At 38.0% G+C, this 17,585-nt stretch overlaps 2 protein-coding genes and 1 long non-coding RNA gene across 4 annotated transcripts; 2 read left to right on the top strand and 1 right to left on the bottom strand.

Moving 5' to 3' along the window:
* Positions 1-77: 77 nt before the first annotated feature.
* gtpbp1 (GTP binding protein 1) lies at positions 78-7,574 on the bottom strand. 2 transcript variants are annotated; one of them, XM_028042375.1, is made up of 14 exons: positions 7,135-7,574; positions 5,687-5,798; positions 5,421-5,601; positions 5,110-5,293; positions 4,189-4,353; positions 3,591-3,714; positions 3,350-3,464; positions 3,114-3,258; positions 2,816-2,998; positions 2,563-2,698; positions 1,765-1,943; positions 1,503-1,664; positions 1,195-1,245; positions 78-1,042 (listed from the first exon to the last, which is right to left on the bottom strand). In XM_028042375.1, the coding sequence occupies exons 1-14, from the start codon at positions 7,327-7,329 to the stop codon at positions 926-928; spliced, it is 2,049 nt and encodes a 682-aa protein (XP_027898176.1). In that variant the 5' UTR covers positions 7,330-7,574; the 3' UTR covers positions 78-925. The 2 variants fall into 2 exon arrangements, with proteins under 2 accessions (XP_027898176.1, XP_027898177.1); XM_028042376.1 differs by lacking the exon at positions 1,195-1,245.
* Positions 7,575-11,533: 3,959 nt separating this feature from the next.
* On the top strand, positions 11,534-17,329 carry lgals2a (lectin, galactoside-binding, soluble, 2a). The gene is made up of 4 exons (XM_028042224.1): positions 11,534-11,678; positions 14,897-14,976; positions 16,372-16,543; positions 16,638-17,329. Exons 1-4 carry the CDS (start codon positions 11,670-11,672, stop codon positions 16,782-16,784), a joined length of 408 nt encoding a protein of 135 aa, XP_027898025.1. The 5' UTR covers positions 11,534-11,669; the 3' UTR covers positions 16,785-17,329.
* LOC114159941 (uncharacterized) lies at positions 11,685-12,632 on the top strand. The gene is made up of 2 exons (XR_003598688.1): positions 11,685-11,897; positions 12,338-12,632. It is a non-coding gene; the product is annotated as an uncharacterized LOC114159941 (long non-coding RNA).
* Positions 17,330-17,585: the final 256 nt, after the last annotated feature.

Here is a 17,585-nt window from a genome sequence, read left to right as displayed (position 1 = left end):
CTCAAGCAGAAAAGGTTTCACTCCCTTTTGAACATTTTAATTTGAAATGAAAATGCCGCATACTTAGAAACCAGGACTGCTGAAAAGTTTTCTTTTTAATTTGTTTCTTTCTGCAGAAAAATGTCTGAAATTGTCACAAGCAGCAACAGGCCATAACACATGGAGTAATAGATTTACAGGTAAAGCATTATAATCATTAGCAACTGCTTTATTGAGAAATGTGCTGTCTTTGTATTAATGCCATTAATATAAGGTTACCACCAGTTTAAAACATGACAGATACTACTGAATCTAAGAGTGAGTGAGATTAAATATTGTCCAACCATCTATCAGTAAACCTGCATGTGCAGCAAATAAATAACTAGGTTAAAGTAATGCCACAGCTTATTTCTTATAGCTTAAGTTTTGGATCATCGTTTGCCCTGTGCTACATTCATTTGTAATTTGCATACAATTTGTACAAACTCAGATTTCCAATTTTTACAATTTACATTTTCAGTATAAATAGCACAACACATTTTGTTGTAAATCCACAGAGAACGCAGGAGGGAGTTTAAATTATAGCTGCACTTACTGAAATTGGTCTCCTTTGCTTTCTCCAGCCAAAGGGTTGATTCCAATGACTTCTGGAAACTTAAATACCTCCTCATCCTGAGTGAGACTGGCCTTTCACCTTACTGCTCTCTAAAAACAAAACCTTTCCAACCGGTGAAGGCAGCTGACAATAAAACACATAACTGAGGCGGTCTCTCTCTCTCTCTCTCTTTTTTTTTCAGTACAAAAACAGATATGAACTGGTGTGAAGAGGCAAGGTTTAAGACGATCTCCCTCCAAACGTGTATCTAATTGGTTTGTGGAATGACACTTGGTGAAATTAAAGAGGGAGGTTTCCAACACAAAATAAAATTAAAATGAAGATGACAATTCAGCTGTTTCCTGTTGCTGTTGAGGAGGGTGCTGCCATTGAGTTGGTGCTGCTATTTTGGCCTTTTCCTTTGTGTCTTTGGCCACCCCTTCTCCTTCCACCTCCCCCAGACTTTGGCTACAAAAGGAGAGAAAATGAAAAACCCTTTGTTAGGTAGCACACATTATATACTTTAAATAGTAACACAAGGCTGTGCATGGATCACATTACTGGGCTTTTAATTCAGCTGTCTGCTGGTCCTCCATTGTTTTCGTTCATACACATTTTACCTTGTTCTCTTTGTTGCCCTCTTTTATTTGAGGGTCATCATCTCCCTCCCCCTTTGGATTCAGCCACGCAAGCAAAGAAGAGTGTAAAGTATAAAGAAGTGATGCAGTGTGGCAAAATTTGAGTTTGAAACAAAATAAAGATTTGACATTGATTAAATGAATAAAAAGATGAATTGGGGACAAAAGAAAAATGAGGACAAAGATGTTAGGAGGTTAGAATTGATCACTGATCTCCAAGAAGTGGAAGAAAACACCTTAATCTATGGAAGTTTTGAATTGGGAGTGTCTATAGATCTGTGCTGACTCACCGGCTGCGACATGCTTGAGCCAGCCGGCTGTGCTATCGTTGCTGCATCATCGCTGGTTGCCATGGTGCCATCCTCTTTTCTGAGTGGCACCTTTTTTGTAGACTGCATTTTGATTTGTGGAGGTTTGGAGTTTGATGGCATGTTATTAGTGGAGTGCAACAGCTGTAAAGAATTATGAGTAAATAATTCAACTTGAAAGCTCAAATTTCACTTTCTATACTAAAACAGAACAAACACTTCAGTGTCCATGCAACCTTTCTACCTTAGTGATGGTTCCCACAGCTTTGGTGCGACCCTCTCTGAACACCAGCCTCTGGTCACAGTGAAGGTACTCTGGGGTTTTGATGAAGCGGAAATGAACTGAAGCCTTGTCCCCTGTCCTTAAGCAGTCTCTATTCATGGACAAGATGGTGGCGGTCTGTCGTATACTCCCACAGTGGACTGATTGTTGCATGAAGAACAGAATAGGCAGCAGATACATGAATCAAACCATGTTTTGTCTTCAACACTAAATTAACTGTCACACTTTGTCATGTCAGAGCCATAAGATTCAATGCATTTTTGTAGTATTTTATATAAAGGGACTAATAAAGTAGTCCATGATTGTGAAGTACAACAAAAAAACATACATTTCTTTCACAAATAACTATCATGAACATTAACTTTATGGCAAACAGGACACCTTGTTTGCCATAAACCTTGTTTGCCATAAAGTTTCATTTTGGTTTAATCTGAAAAAAGTTTCATCTTTCACATAGATGCCGTGTTCCTCGCACAGTTTGACAAACTTTAAAAAGACTTCTTATGCTAATTTTTTTTATTTTTATTATTTTCTGCAATGCATTGCACATGATTTTATTTAGTTGTGTCAGAATAATGAGAGCAGAAAACAAAGTACCAAACTTGACTTGTATGTTTAAATAATTCACAAAACCTCATGATTTTATTTTCACATAACAATCATGTACTTTGTGCTGCATCAAATGTAAAATCTCAATGAAATACATTGAAGCTTGAGGCTGTTGGATGACAAATATCTCTCAGTGCTGCTGTTACCCACCCATTGCCTGGTATCTGGGGGATATCGTTGTGGGATGATGCAGAACCAGGATTTCAGCCTCAAACTCCCAAGTTGCCTGGGGGTTTAACTTTGGCGACACCATCACCATGCCTTTTCTTATAGACGAACGCTTGATCTTTAGAAGAAAGTGACAAAAGAAGAGAAACAGAACCTTACTCAAACATCTTCGATGCAAAATGAAGACAGCATAAAACAAACTTCTTCCAGAAGTGGAGCAGTTTTTCTTCCCTACCTTTTTTAAAGCAAACGAGGCAGTCTGGCCGCCTCTGACCTCCTTTACAGGCATTCGTTTGCGGTGGATTGATTTAACAGCAATGGGGATGAAGCTTCCAAGAGGATCTGGACCCAGTAGCATGGTGTCATTCAGACGTATGAGCCCTCGTAAGGTAGTTCCTGAAACTACAGTTCCTACTCCCTGGAAAGAAAACCAGGAAAACAGCAGGACTTTAGTGAGAATTCAAACTAAACTAGGTCAAATTTGCTTAATTTTGCATTGTCCAGCAATTGAAGTTAGACAGTACTTAGTGTACCGGAACAGAGTAGGTATCATCTATCTGAAACTCAGCAGGCTGGTCGTCTCTGTATGATGTTCTGGAGGAGAGCAGGTTGAGAAACATCTTTAGCAGGTCCATGTTCTCCCCAGTTACGTTGGAAATCTGAAAGATTGGGCACATCCTGGCCAGAAATACACACATACACACACAGGTTACAAATAAGCAGTTTAATTCTAACTATATATTTTGAGTTGTGCATAGACACTCAGTACCTCTCTGAACTGAAGTTTGAAGCTGCGACTATCACATCATCTTTGTTCTGTACAAGGACGGGAATCTTCCTGCAGCCAGGAGACTTGAGTAACCTTTGGAGTAACTTCAAGGTCTCTGATAGATGGAAACACTCTCACCTTTACTTCTTGTTTATGAAATTCAAATGCCTTCTAACTATTGATACATCAGTACAATGTTTCTTGAATGCAAGTGTTGGTTAGGACATAGCTGAAAACTAACCTTGTAAGATGTTGGCTGGACACATGTCTATTTTGGTTACCACTACGAAGACTGGCACATTCAGAGCTAAAGCCAGCCCAAGATGTTCTTTGGTCATCCCAACAATACCAGCGTTACTGCCAACCTGACGAAACAGAAAAAAATAAATAAATAAAATTAGGTGTTTTTTTTTTTATTTTGTGTATACAGTATATATATACTGCTCAAAAAAATAAAGGGAACACTTAAACAACACAATATAACTCCAAGTAAATCAAACTTCTGTGAAATCAAACTGTCCACTTAGGAAGCAACACTGATTGACAATCAATTTCACCTGCTGTTGTGCAAATGGAACTTTGTACAGAACAAAGTATTCAATGAGAATAGTTCTTTCATTCAGATCTAGGATGTGTTATTTGAGTGTTCCCTTTATTTTTTTGAGCAGTATATATATATATATATATATATATCAGTCTCATTATACACTTGAAAAACTAGTAAGTCATCCACATAGGAAATCTAAACACTAAATTTGTTATAGCTAAATTACTTTATTAAAATAGGCAAAACCAAAATGTTTTAAGGGGAAAAATGTCCTCCACATAAACTTTCTGACCATAAGCATGCAGAAGTCCGGAAGGTGTCCAGTCATCCCAAACACAGTGGTCTTGAGATATTTCTCGTGGCCAGCTAAGTCTATGAAGGTAATGACTTTAGAGGACTTCTCACAGATCTTGGTCCAGTCCAGGCTCCCTCCATGACTGTCAGGCTTGTTCACAACCTGGCCACAGACAGACAGGATATTGTTGTGTAAAAAAAGTGTAACAAAACACAAAGATCAGATTAAAAGTCACAATTTGGTACATTTCTGGTTACTTTCAATCAAGAGAATTTTTACTTACTTTATTTGGGAGTAAAAAAATATTTTTTCTACATTTTTGAATATAAATTTATGTTACATTGTAAACTTTCAAAAAGTGGCAAGCATGGAACTGACAGAAGATTTTGTTTGATTAGTTCTCCAACTGACAAAGAATAAGCAGGTTGAGATTGATGTCCGGCTAGATCAATAATACAACAATAAAACCACTTGAAAATAGACTTCTTGAAAAATACTTTACATATATCTGTAGACATCCTACATAGAGATATTAAAGCAACATTTAGGCTCATTAACTGCTACATATAATTGATTTTTCGTAAGTACAAATTATGTTTACATTCATTATGAAGTGCCAAGTGAGTCATTGAGTGCAGTGTAGATTAAGCTAAGCTTTGGTTTGTTCCACCTTTATTTCTCCATTGACACTTTAGCGCAATAAAGGTCACAATGTTCCCAAATAGCAGACCTTAGTGATACGTGGGAGTCATGTCTGTTTTGTTTCGGTGTAGCTGCTTGAAGTAGCATAACGAACCAACTCTATGTACCAAGTGCATAGAGTCGTGCGCTTGGTATTGCGCATGAACATTCTATTCTGCCTTCTCTACTGTATTTCCTCGATACACGCTGAACTGACGTCTTATATCTAGCCCTCACCTGACCCTCCTGGTCAAAGCCCAGGATATCGTTGCCCACACTGCTGGTCCTGCCACTTTCCATCTCATGTTTATGCCTGAAAAGTTTCTGCCGGGCAAATCCCCTGCCATTGTCCAGCTCGCCATGTGTCAACACTCCCAGCAGAGTGCTCTTGCCGGCGTCCACGTTCCCCACCACTGCGACTCTGAAGGGACACAAAAGCACTGGAGAAGCTTTAGAAATGCCTGACAATTGAACACTGGCTCAACCCTCTAACCCTAGGGACAATGATTCTAAATGCTGGCTGTCGCCATGATATTCCAAATACTGACCTGACCTCCAGGAAGTCCAGCTCACCCACACGCCTCCGAATCAGATAGTCGACCACCATCCCAGCAGCCTCAGTGCGCTCTCTGAGAGGGATGAGGTCAGAGTCCAGCTGCTCACACATTGAGTGTATTGTGGCAACTGAGGCTTCCATGTCTTTCTCATCCAGACCCCAGTCACCACCATCTATCCAAGAGGACATAACACAGCTGTTTATAAACACCAGAGATTTGGGAATGTCTAACTGAGAGAATAGCAGTGTGCTTCTCACCAGAACCCATTCCAACCACATAGATGGTTTCCCCACAGCCATCCTCCATTCTGTCCCGAAGCTGTCGGAGTAACGAATCATACTGCTCCCCGTTTGGGCTTACAAGTGCCAGCTGTTGGGGTTCAAGAAATGAGAGAAAACAAAGAAAAAAATACTGATTATTAATAAGTGCATCAGGGATTTATTAATGTTTGAGGTTTTAAAGTGTGAATGGCTCATTTACACATAAAATACAATAATCAATGGCGAAGGTATGTGGAGATGGAGCAGCCAAAGCTGCGTTTTTACATATAAGATCCCAGCTGTCACTCTTCCCATGAAGTCCTTCAGTCACACATTTACACAGTATAGCTGATATTGACACAAAGTCTTCAACTCTTTCAAGCTGCACTACAATAATAGCTGATTTGGATGGCTGACAGGAGTAAATATCTAGTACAAAGATGTTAGCCGTTTTTATCTTTAGAAATCTTAGGATTCACGAAAGTCCTATGCGTCACTACATAGTACACATTGTATAGTACATATTTACAGTATTTTAAAAAAAAAAAGTAATTTTCTATTGAAATATTTAGTTTTAGAAAGCAATCATGATTGTACACCGTCATCAAGATTATCGTTGCATTATTGTTCCTGATGAAGTAAAGAGTAAACATGGTATTACTGTAGCAGCAATTATACAACTCTCCAAAGACTAAGATCTTATGTGACAATATAAATAATATATGTGCATTTCAATAACTGTTGTATATGCTCTAAAGTCAGCAGAAATATGGTTCTGTGATGCAACCCTGTGCAATCTTTGTATTATGACATTACACCTTAGTAAAGTGCAATCTGATGCTTCCAGGAAATACCTTGATTGCTCTCTCTCTCTCTCTCTCTTACAGCCAAACAATCAGAATTACATCATGTCAAATATTCTGTCCATTTCAAGCGAATAGGTACTAAATATGAGCTTCATATTCATCATTCCATAACACGACGCATGTTGCTGATGAATATCTTCAGAACAAACCCGCTAAATGCTGTTTTGCTTCATATAAGGTGTTGATACTTAAAGCTAGTGGACAGTCATTACTTTGGGTAATGGGCAATTTAAGTATCCAAAATAATCTGGTGTTATTATTTGTGTAACATATGGTAAAAATGTGCTTTGAAGCGCAACTAATGCCACCGCTCTCTCTCGGCTTACGCGCTCATGCATCAGCTGGAGCTAATGTTAGCCACAAGGCTAACTATTTCAATAAACGTCAGCAGAAACTGCACCAAACCCAGCATATCCCAGCACAAGCTCTGAGCCCTTACTTTCAAATATAATGCTTAACCTATGCACCTCCATGCAATACGCAATAGTAACAATGTAATAAGCCCAAGCAGCATTCATATTTTCATTCATTCATTCAGTCGTGTTAGCTTAGCATTGCTACATCCAGGCCTAGAGTTACCTTGCTGCTGCAATCAATCCTCCGGTCCTCGGGTTTGCCATTGGTCATGTCCTCATCCTCGAGGCACTCGTCGCAGTCCTCTTCCCCACATCCTCCCCGGTCTGGAGCAAATATACTCGCGGGAACTAAAGCGTCAGCCAGAGCTCCAGAGCCCGATATTATTCCTGGCTCATGCTCCGCTGCTACTGATGCCATTTCGGTGCCAACTCTGTAGTATTAAATTCCAGACTGTGCAAACTGTTGTGACGACGGCCAGCTATCGGACACACTAGCCGCTGGCTGTAGACACAAGGGTTTTTAAACTCGCATTGACCACACCGAGAATAACCACACTAAAATTCACCAAAGCTCACATTAATGAAGATCATAACATACTGGATGAATGTCAAAGCTTTATAGCGAAACGTTTTCTAAATGATGGAAATAGCCACAACCTCATGAATATTAATACAAAGTGGGTGTGTAGCTTTTAAGTTGTGTTCGCAAATAGAGTGCCGTTCGTCTGAATATACGAGCAGGAGACCAATAGGAATGAGGGGGATTGTTCATATATTTAAAGGTAAACCCAACCCATCAGCAGGGAATGGGAGTGCTACAAAGTAATGTAATAACGCTGTAACATTTGTTGAAAATAGGTTTGGTCACAGAAGCGGAACAACATTTAATTTTAAAGTTACATAGTTTTAAAATGTTACACTTCTGACAATAAATAAATTAATAAATACACTATGTTCCAAATTATTATGCAAGTGATATTTTCTCAGATTTTCTTAAATGGTCACTGCAATTGATGGTCAGTATAATTTTCAAGTCATGAACTATTACAGTATAAATCAAATTTTACTGAACAAAGCTCCCCATGAGAACAGCATTTTTTTCAAAAATAAAAAACTCAAAATGCACTGCTCCAAATTATTATGCACAGCAGATTTTCTAAACATTTTAAGGATTATAAAGAACTGCAAACGGTCATTCTTTGAATGTGCAGCAGTAAGTGATCACATGTACTAAAATCAAAAGCTATTTCAATCAAAAACATCTTAACAGACCGAGTTACATGTTGACATGTTACCCCTTCTTTGACATCACCTGCACAATTCTTGCTTCCATTGAACTTGTGAGTTTATGGAAAGTTTCTGCTTGAATTTCTTTGCAGGATGTCAGAAAACCTTCCCAGAGCTGCTGTTTTGAACTGCATTCCACCCTCAGACCTTCTGCTTGAGGAAACTCCAAAGGTTCTCAATAGGATTGAGAACCTTTGGAGGTTCTCAACCCTATTGAGAACCACACCATGAGTTTCTCCCCTTTTATGCCCATAGCAGCCAATGACACAGTGGTATTCCTTGCAGCATGAGATGGTGCATTGTCATGCATGAAGATGATTTTGCTACTGAAGGTACGGCTCTTCTTTTTGAACCATGAAAGAAAGTGATCAGTCAGAAAGTCCATATGCTTTGCTGAGGTCATTTTCACACCTTCATGGATTCTGAAGGGGCTGACCAATGATTCCCTCCCCGTGATTTCGACCCATAAAATGACTCCACCACCTCCTTGCTGACGTCACAGCCGTGTTGGGATGTGGTGGCCATCCACCACCAATCCACTACTGTGTCCATCTGGACCATTCAGGGTTGCACAGCAGTCATCAGTGAACAAGTCTGTTTGAAAATCAATCTTCATGTAGAGCTGGGCCCACTGCCACCGTTTCTGCTTGTGAGCTCTGGTTAGGGGCGGCCGAATAGTAGGTTCATGCACCGCAAGCCTCTGGAGGATCCTCCACCTTGAGGTTCCAGAGGCACCAGCAGCTTCAAATAACTGTTTGCTGCTCTGTGTGTCTTTTGTCTCTTGGATTTCCCTGCCTCGCCTAGCCCATGTCGGATACTCCACTGGCTTCTGTTTTCTGGACACAGGGAATGTAAAAGCAGGAGGCAGACCCTGTTTCTGCCTCCTGCCTCGTCCCTGGAATTGTTTGCCTGAGATTGTCTTCATGTGCCTGACCGGTTACTGTGCCCTGACTCATGATTCTCCTCTGACCCTCGGATAAGTTTATGTCCTTTTGCCTCCCTGGTTCTGACCCTGCCTTGGCCTTTGACTTCTGAATTCTGATTCTTTTTTTTTTCCCCCTGGGTTTACAACCTGCTACCCAACCACTGTGCTACCAGTGTTCACGCCCTGGATCAGTCTCCATCTTGCAGAGGTGTTCTGCTCTCTACAACCAACACCCCAGAGACGACTTCTCACCCCTGCTTTCTAACCATCACTTTGCTGAGGAACCCCAAATCTAGCTTACCTTTTAGGAAGTAATTTCACAAGTTTTATGCTAGCCAGAATCAGATGGGATTTTAAGATTGAGGTTAACACTCAAATGAGTCAAAGTTTCAGTAATCTAACTGATTGAAAGTGAAATGTAAAAAGTTTGAGGTTGTCCACACTAAACTACTTTTAGTTGTGGTTAAAATTACAACTGTACATTTTGAAGTAAAGTCCAGCATATTTCCAGAGTATATATATAATGGATGTATTGTATGTAAGCAAATATATGTATTTGCTTTTCACAGGGTATGGAAGTAAGGCAGATGTCCTTTAAAGTCGAATAAATTATGACTGTTACCGGAATCCCCAGAGCTGATATCTCGACGGATGTAGTTTTCTTTATCTTGACCTTTCAAAATAAAGATGTGGCTTTTTCAGATTGGGTTTTTGTAGTTTCTCTGCTAAAATTACCGCAGGGAACATAAATGAAGACATGACTTAAACTTTAATTTCTGTTTTATTCTTATAATTTCTTGTCTTAAACACCATTTCAAGGGAAGTATTTCATTCTCCAGTCAGTTGTACAGAGGTGTTTCCCTGCAGGATGATCTGTCAAACTTTTTAAATGCAAGATACTAAGTTTTTTTTCTATGTTTTTGTCCACTGCAGCTTTTCAGTGAACATCGGGATAAACGAAAACAGCCTGGCTGTCCATCTCAATCCCCTTTTTAACTGGGAAGGATGGCAACTGGTCTGAAGTGGAAACAGGAGTGCTTCCCTTTCCGCCAAGGAGAGGAGTTCAAGGTGTGAGATGCAACGTATTGATGTATTTTTTAGATGTGAACCCAATTTTTCTTTTATATTCTGTCTTACTGTTGTAGATCATTCAGTTCACAGAGGCAGGGTTTGTGATGAATCTATGTGGCGGCTCTAGATTCGACTTCCCCAACCTCCTGGGTGTGAAAAAGTATACTTTCTTCAGCTTCACTGAGGATGTTCGCATTATAAGAGTTGAGGTCAAGTAAACCATAAATCACTGAAGAAATGCTGACTTCATTTTGTTTTCCTTTTATCTGTAGTACATATATTGCCAACGGTTTTCTGTAGCTGCTGCTGGACTGTAATGCTTATAGCTTGGTAATTTTAAAATTTTGAATTTCTTGGCAGCAGATTTATGTAAACACACTATCAATCTTTCAAATATGGCCTCAGAAAAATGTCAGTGACACTGCTGTTCTAAAAAAAGAAGAACGGTTTTGTGTTTTGGTCAGTTTCAAAAAATCAGTAAAAACATGTAAACATATAATATATGAAGTGCTCTCTCTGTAAATGTGAATTTGCATTGTTTTTGTACTTAAAACCCATGACCAAATGTTTTCCTTACATGTACTTTACATTAATCAATATAATGACAATAAAGCAAACTTTTTGTCCAGGATACTCCCTTGTAAAATGTATGAATAAGAGAATATCTTTTTTTTAAATGTGTGCATCTCATCTGTGGACTTAAAATTAAATTTTTTGAGAAAACAATTTATATCTTCACAGAAAACACATAGTAATGTTGGTGATAAAGCTAACCTTGAGCTTTATAGCAGAAATAAATGCCCACATCTTAACACAAACATAATTTGACCCGAGTTATACACATTTCTCTTTCTGAATTTTAAGCTTGTAAAATTTGTTGTATATTTTTTGCCATTTTTGAGCAACAACGGGAATTTCAGTGCTAGGAGTTTTAAGTGAGTGGCCTGTGACTCACAGAGGCAAACCCTCAATCATTTTCCTCCAAAAGAAAAAAAAGCATTGCTTTTTCAAAAACTCTGCTTGCCATTTGATCATGCTGAACATTAAACTATTTACAGTAATTGAACATAAGGCAGCTGGCTGCACTAAATATTTATCTGTCTCCTGGGTGACAAATACATTTCTATTTTTGTCCACAACTCTGGGCAGTGTTCCCTTTTATATAGGCAGCCTTAACTACACTGCTTTCAAACTACTAACCTGACATCAGTAGCTCATCTGTCAACTAGTTAGACTTTACTGAGGCTGGAGTAATCTTTAGACCACTATTTTCAGATACTAAAACTGCCCCTTATGTAGGCTGGCTGGTTGCTGGGGACAGCGATCCTATTTGTTCCGCAGAGTGCCACTCGGTGTGAAGGAACCTCCCACCCTGCATTGCATATAGTCTCCAGTCTGGGTGTAGACGCTGAGGCAAGACCCTGCAGTACTCACTCTTTTTTTTCAGCTCCACTTGATTCTCTTTATCTGCAAAGATGGTGAAAGTAAGTATATTTTTTAACAACATTTCTGTCCTGCTTCTATAAACTTCATATTTCATGAATAATAGGTGTAGTCTTAGGTCAAGTTTATGTGAAAATGGCAGCTGGTGTTGCCTTTATTTTTGTCTACTCATGTAACTGAGTGTTGCTGATTTGTGCTTTGACTACAGAACCTTGCTTGGAAACCTTCAGCTTAATTCATTCAGGCCTCTATGATCCTTTGTCTCAGAATTTTTTTTCCATTTTTTAAAATTCTTTTCTTAAGGCATAAAAAAGGTAGGAATTTTTTTTTGTAAAAATCATTTTTGTTTTATTTTTTTTTTTTATGTGATCAATTGTAATTTTGTCCAAATACAAAGTTGTTATTTGAAAAATACATCAGTAGTATTGTTCCTTAGGGGTTATCTGATGTCACAATATTTTTTTTACTTGCAAGAGTCGTCTACAGTAGAAGGAGGGACCTGGTCGGTTCTCATGCTTTTTTGTCTGTCGGCCATATTGTATTTAACAAAAATAATTTCTTGCATTTGCAGCTGATGGCCAGTAGTTGATGGTATATTTTATGATGCATTAGTGTCCACTTCAGTGGTCTGTGTGCATTTATAACATAAAAATCCACAGGAAGCACAAGAAAATGGCTTTTAGAAAGCTGTCCACCGTAGTGACCACTATGCATGAAAGGGTTAAAAGCCTTTTATGGGCAAAGCATTCACAGCAGATGTGAGCAAATTGTAGACTTTGCAACTTAATAACAATGTCTTAGCTACCAGATAAAAGTACAATGTTAATGTTCTCACAACATTTCTCTAAAAGTAAGAAATAATAGCACATCATACCATGTGCTAATCAACTCGCCATTATGAAATAGTCTGAATACCATTCTAGCCTCTAATTAAACTCAGGGGTCATAAACTAAGCAGATAACAATGAAGCCCTCTGTCTTATAAAATATTGCAGTAAATATGTTTACCGCTGTTTGAGCCAGCGGTAAACACATTTAAAAACAATTAATCAGGGAGAAGAAATATAAAATAAATCACTTTTAACAAATAAATCAATATGATTCTCATGTTTACTGCAACTTGCATACATATTGCAAACAAAGTCCTATATTTTGTCACATTACAATTTCCGAATGTAACTTCATTACAACTTATGTAGTAAAGTTGTGTACAATTATGTAGTGGAAGTAAAGGAAACATGTTTTTTCAATTTTTACAGAACACTTTGAAAAGTGTGACATGCTTTAATATTCAGAACCATTCACTATAACTGAATCTCCAACTTTTGGGATATCTCTCTTACAGCTTTGCACATTTGAAGACTGAATTTTCAAAATTCCTCAGATCGTAAAAAGAGCATTATGTGAACCTTTATTTTCAGGTCTTCCCAAAGATTTTCAATAGGATTTGGTCAAGACTCTGAAAATGTCATTCCAATGATTTATTATGCCTTGAGCCACACAGTTACATTGATGTGTGTTTTTTTCTCTCTCTCCAGGGATATTAACCTCTGCCACAGTCTGTAGTCTTTTGCTACTCAGATTTTCTTCCAGGATTGCCCTATGTTTAGCACCATCTGTCTTTCCGTCAATTGACAACATTCTCTGTCCCATCTGCTTAGTCTCAGAAATTTGTCTTTTTTGCCTTTTTTTCCATGAGGAACAGATTTGTAGAGTGTGTGGATAATAGTAGCCCTTGTGACAGATTCTCCCACATGAGCTATGAATCTGTGCAGCTCTTTCAGAGTTACCAAAGGAAGTTTCACTTCCCTTTCACTTCTCTTTCTCTTTCCCTTTCACTTCTCTTTCACTTCTCTTTCTCTTCTGTTTCTCTTTCACTTCTCTTTCACAAATGTAGGGTATTTTTGTGAAATGAAATTTCACAAAGACACCCTACATTTGTTGGTTCATCACATTACACTTTGTGATTGTAACATGACAAAATGTGAAAAGGTCAAGTGGTATTAAAAACTTTGCAGTGCACTGTATATCTTGGACAGAACAAGTCAAAGGGGAGAGGTTATTTGATTCTCAAATAGAATGAGGGAATGTTTCATTGATGTTGTTTATATGTGTCACCCTGAAAATGTCAGAGGTATTAAGTTAGCTTGCACTATGTCATTGTGTAACTAAAAGACGTGGCATAAAGCATTAAGCACCAAGTGGATGGAGATTGCAGAGGCTTGAGGTCAGTCTGACCCAGAACACATCTCACACAATTCAATACTGAGTGATAATTACTGCAGATACCTAACAGATGACCTCTATGTTGAAAGAATGTCTGATCCACGTGATTCTACTTCCTTCTTCCAAGACTTATAAATGATGTTTTTTTTGGTTTGTAAGATTCAAAAATAATCACAGCTTACCTCTGCATTCAAAACAGGGAACTCAAGGGACAAAAATCACTATATGTTGGAAAATACTCACAGCATTTCACTCCAATTTGACTATGTACTTATTTTAATGTTTTATTAGTTATTTTTAGGCAACCGAGTCTTGTTGACTGTAACACTGAAGCAATCAATTAAAGCTTCTGAAATGCACTTTTTTAATGTAGTCATGTAGAAGAAGATGAATAAAAAATCTGATATGATTCTTCAAATGTATGTACAGATGATTAAAAATAAGAAAATGACAATTTTCCCTAAACAGAAACAGACGTGAAACTGGAAAAAAACGTTGTTGTTTACCATAGCTACCAAAGCTATGAACAGATGTATGATGCTATACTATATTTAAAACAAATTTGCTATGCATATGATGTCACTTTTCCCTTATTTATGACACTGTACATTTCACATGGCAGAATCTTAGGAAGAATTGCCCACACAAGTTAAGTTTCGTATTATAGCTCAGTTCAATATTACTCTCTATATTGTACATCAGTTATTTTTCCACTGGCCGGTTACCATTCTATACAGTAAGGAGGAAAGTATTACTAAAACGAACAGCAGTCAGCCCTCATCATTTTTCAACACGTTCAACCTCTGGCCAACTTGGCACTATGCAAACATTTTTTTGGCAACTGTGAGAGAAGAGAGAGCTGGAATCTTTGCCGAATTGGTCGGTGGGAGTGTAATTGGAAACACATGTTGCTGCTGTTTAAACAGAGAAAAAGAGTAGGGTGGTTTTGCCTTTGGGTATTATTAGGACTACATTACTATGCAATGTTTCTTTAGGTGATGAGTCGCTGACCTTCTCTTCCAATTGTGCACAGGGTATGATCGTCAAGGATATGTCCTTCAAAGTCGGACAAACCCTGACTATCGTTGGAGTAGCAAAACCTGATGCTACAGAGTGAGTAAAAACTACATTTGTCTCTGTTTCTGTGTCTGCTTTTCACATTAGCCTTATTTGGTTTTCAGCTCACACTAAAGATAGTTCACATTGGATTTGCACAAACATTCTTGTCATGGGATCTTAAAAGGTTGCAGTGATGTGATAACAGATGCAACACTGAAGTCATAAGACTCATGAGACTTCTTCCTTCAAATTTAATAAAACTTGTATTTTTTTTTTCTGACACATTGGAAAAAAGACAGATAGAGACATCAACACTACTTTCTGACAGCACTAAAAAAGTAATCTGCTAAACAAACTGAATTTAGTTTATTCATATAATACAAATTCACAGATTCTTTTCTGCGTGTCCTGTTGTATACAATCCAATTCAATCCAAATTTTGATCAGATCAATCAAGTTCATTTCGAGTCAATTTAATAAAAAGAGTCAGATTCAGATTCACCTGCATGCTGCCTGACCTGTCCAAATGTTGATATAATACTGTCAAATTTAGTTGTAACCAATAATTGGATAAACTCGCCACCTAGAGTTGACACAAGTGATTGACTTTGGAGCAATCCCTTTATGGTGAAAAGAGCCACTCCTTTCCACTCCAGCAGAACCAAATTATATGAGCGAATATCTGAAAGATTGGGATTTAAGAGACAAGAAGTATACATGGAAAAACCCATAGAAATATTGGTCTGGAAAAGGTTTTTATGGTAAAGAAAACAAATGTCATACAGAGTTAATGGCAGCAATAGCTCTGTCCATGTCTTCGTCCAGGAAAGAGAAATAGCTAAAAGCAAAGAAGATTAGAGCCAGGGCTAGTTTCATTTGAAATACAACAATTTAAAATAAAAATAAAGTTAAAAGGAGCAAAACAGTAGTGCTGTCAGTGACTCCATCAAGGGAAAAAGACAGTTAAACACACTCGAGCAAGATGTACTTTCTGTTGAGTGCACAGAAAGTACACAAAACAAAGCAGCAATAGTGACAGCTAAATAACAGAAGCAGTAAAACACAGTTAAACATAATTTTTTTGAGGAAAGATCAAACTGAGATGGACAGAAAGTTCATTGTCAGGAAAGAGGCACAGTTAAACACGAAAATAATATGGAAAGAAAAGAAAAGGGGAAATCCAAATGTAATTGGCAGCAGTTGTTGCCATGAACTTGGCAACGTAAAGTAGCAGGATTAAAATAGCACAGTGCAAATGCAGTTGATACTTTCTTTTGCACTCTAATGTACAGCAGTATAACTACAGTAATGGCTCAGATAATAACTATGAACTGTAAAAAAAGCAAAAGCTTAGTCTTAAAAGTAGACAGGGTGTCTGACACATGTACAAAGCCTATAATAATGATAAAATATTATGCATTGTTGCTTTTTGTTTTTTGTAACCTGCAGCTTTGCTGTCAATATTGGCCCTGATGAGCAGGACATCACGTTGCACATTAACCCTCGTTTTAACGCCCACGGAGACGAGAACGCAGTCGTCTGCAACTCCTACGAAGGGGGCAACTGGTGTGAGGAGGTCCGTGAGGGAGGCTTTCCTTTCCAGCAAGGAGAAGAGTTCAAGGTGTGTCCATACTGTCAGAAAAGTGTGTCACAGCATTTCTATCAATCATGTTTTCTTGTCAGTCTTCTTCTGTCTAATGTATTCCTTCCTTTAGATCATCATTGAATTCACTCCTGCTGAGTTTGTCGTGACCTTATCAGATGGCTCTACAATCCACTTTGCCAACCGCATGGGTGCAGAGAAGTACTCAGTCATCAGCTTTGAAGGAGAGGCTCGCATCCGCAGCATCGGAATCAAGTAAACCTCCATGTTCTGAAGAGTATCTGAACTGGCAGTTAGATACCACATGTGCCGCTTGCTTTCAAAATTCTCCAAACATTTGTTTCCAGATTTTGATATTCAGCAAATTCATGACCAGGTTTAGGCTTGTTTAGACTAGATGCATTCACAAATAAAAATAAAGGTGGATAGATAGCACCTGTATAGAGTAAGAATCCTCGGATGTGCAGAGAAAAATATGCATACTATGAGTTTTGTGACTGGAACAACTTTTGTTTTTGCAAATTTAACAAATGACCAAAGACCTAAAAAAACATTGATATGTTTTATAGTGTTAATAAGGTTTTGAGTTTGTCAAATTGTCCAAACATAATTACACACATATGCACACTTGTTCTTGTTTTTGCTTATGGATCTACCATTTTTCTTTGACATTCCACTGGAATTACAATGTTTACCTGTAACAACATCTGTTAAAAATGATCAACATAAATAAGCACTTCAGACATGTCAAAAGTTTTTTTTTTTTTCCTTGCCCAATAAAATCTGAGTATTTGTGAAAAAGCAGTCGGTTGCTTCTTCTCAGTGTATTTTGCAGAACTTTTTACACTCTGTTTTGGGGAGAGGTGGCTAGTGTAGCCAAAAACTGCACTCCATTTAGAGTAGAACTACTTCACCATATGTTTACTTGCGTAAAATTAAAAGCAGAGTAAGACGAAAAAAAATATTTTGCAAAAAAAAACTACTCAAGTACTGTACAAGTACTCATATGATTTAATATGTGAAATTATTGTTGTCTGGCAGACAATATAAATGTATTTAC

The sequence above is a fragment of the Xiphophorus couchianus genome, chromosome 16 (assembly GCF_001444195.1).
Source record: "Xiphophorus couchianus chromosome 16, X_couchianus-1.0, whole genome shotgun sequence".
Taxonomy (NCBI): domain Eukaryota; kingdom Metazoa; phylum Chordata; class Actinopteri; order Cyprinodontiformes; family Poeciliidae; genus Xiphophorus; species Xiphophorus couchianus.
The sequence above is the reverse complement of the archived record's forward strand: the minus strand, read 5'-3'. Positions and strand labels throughout refer to the sequence as shown.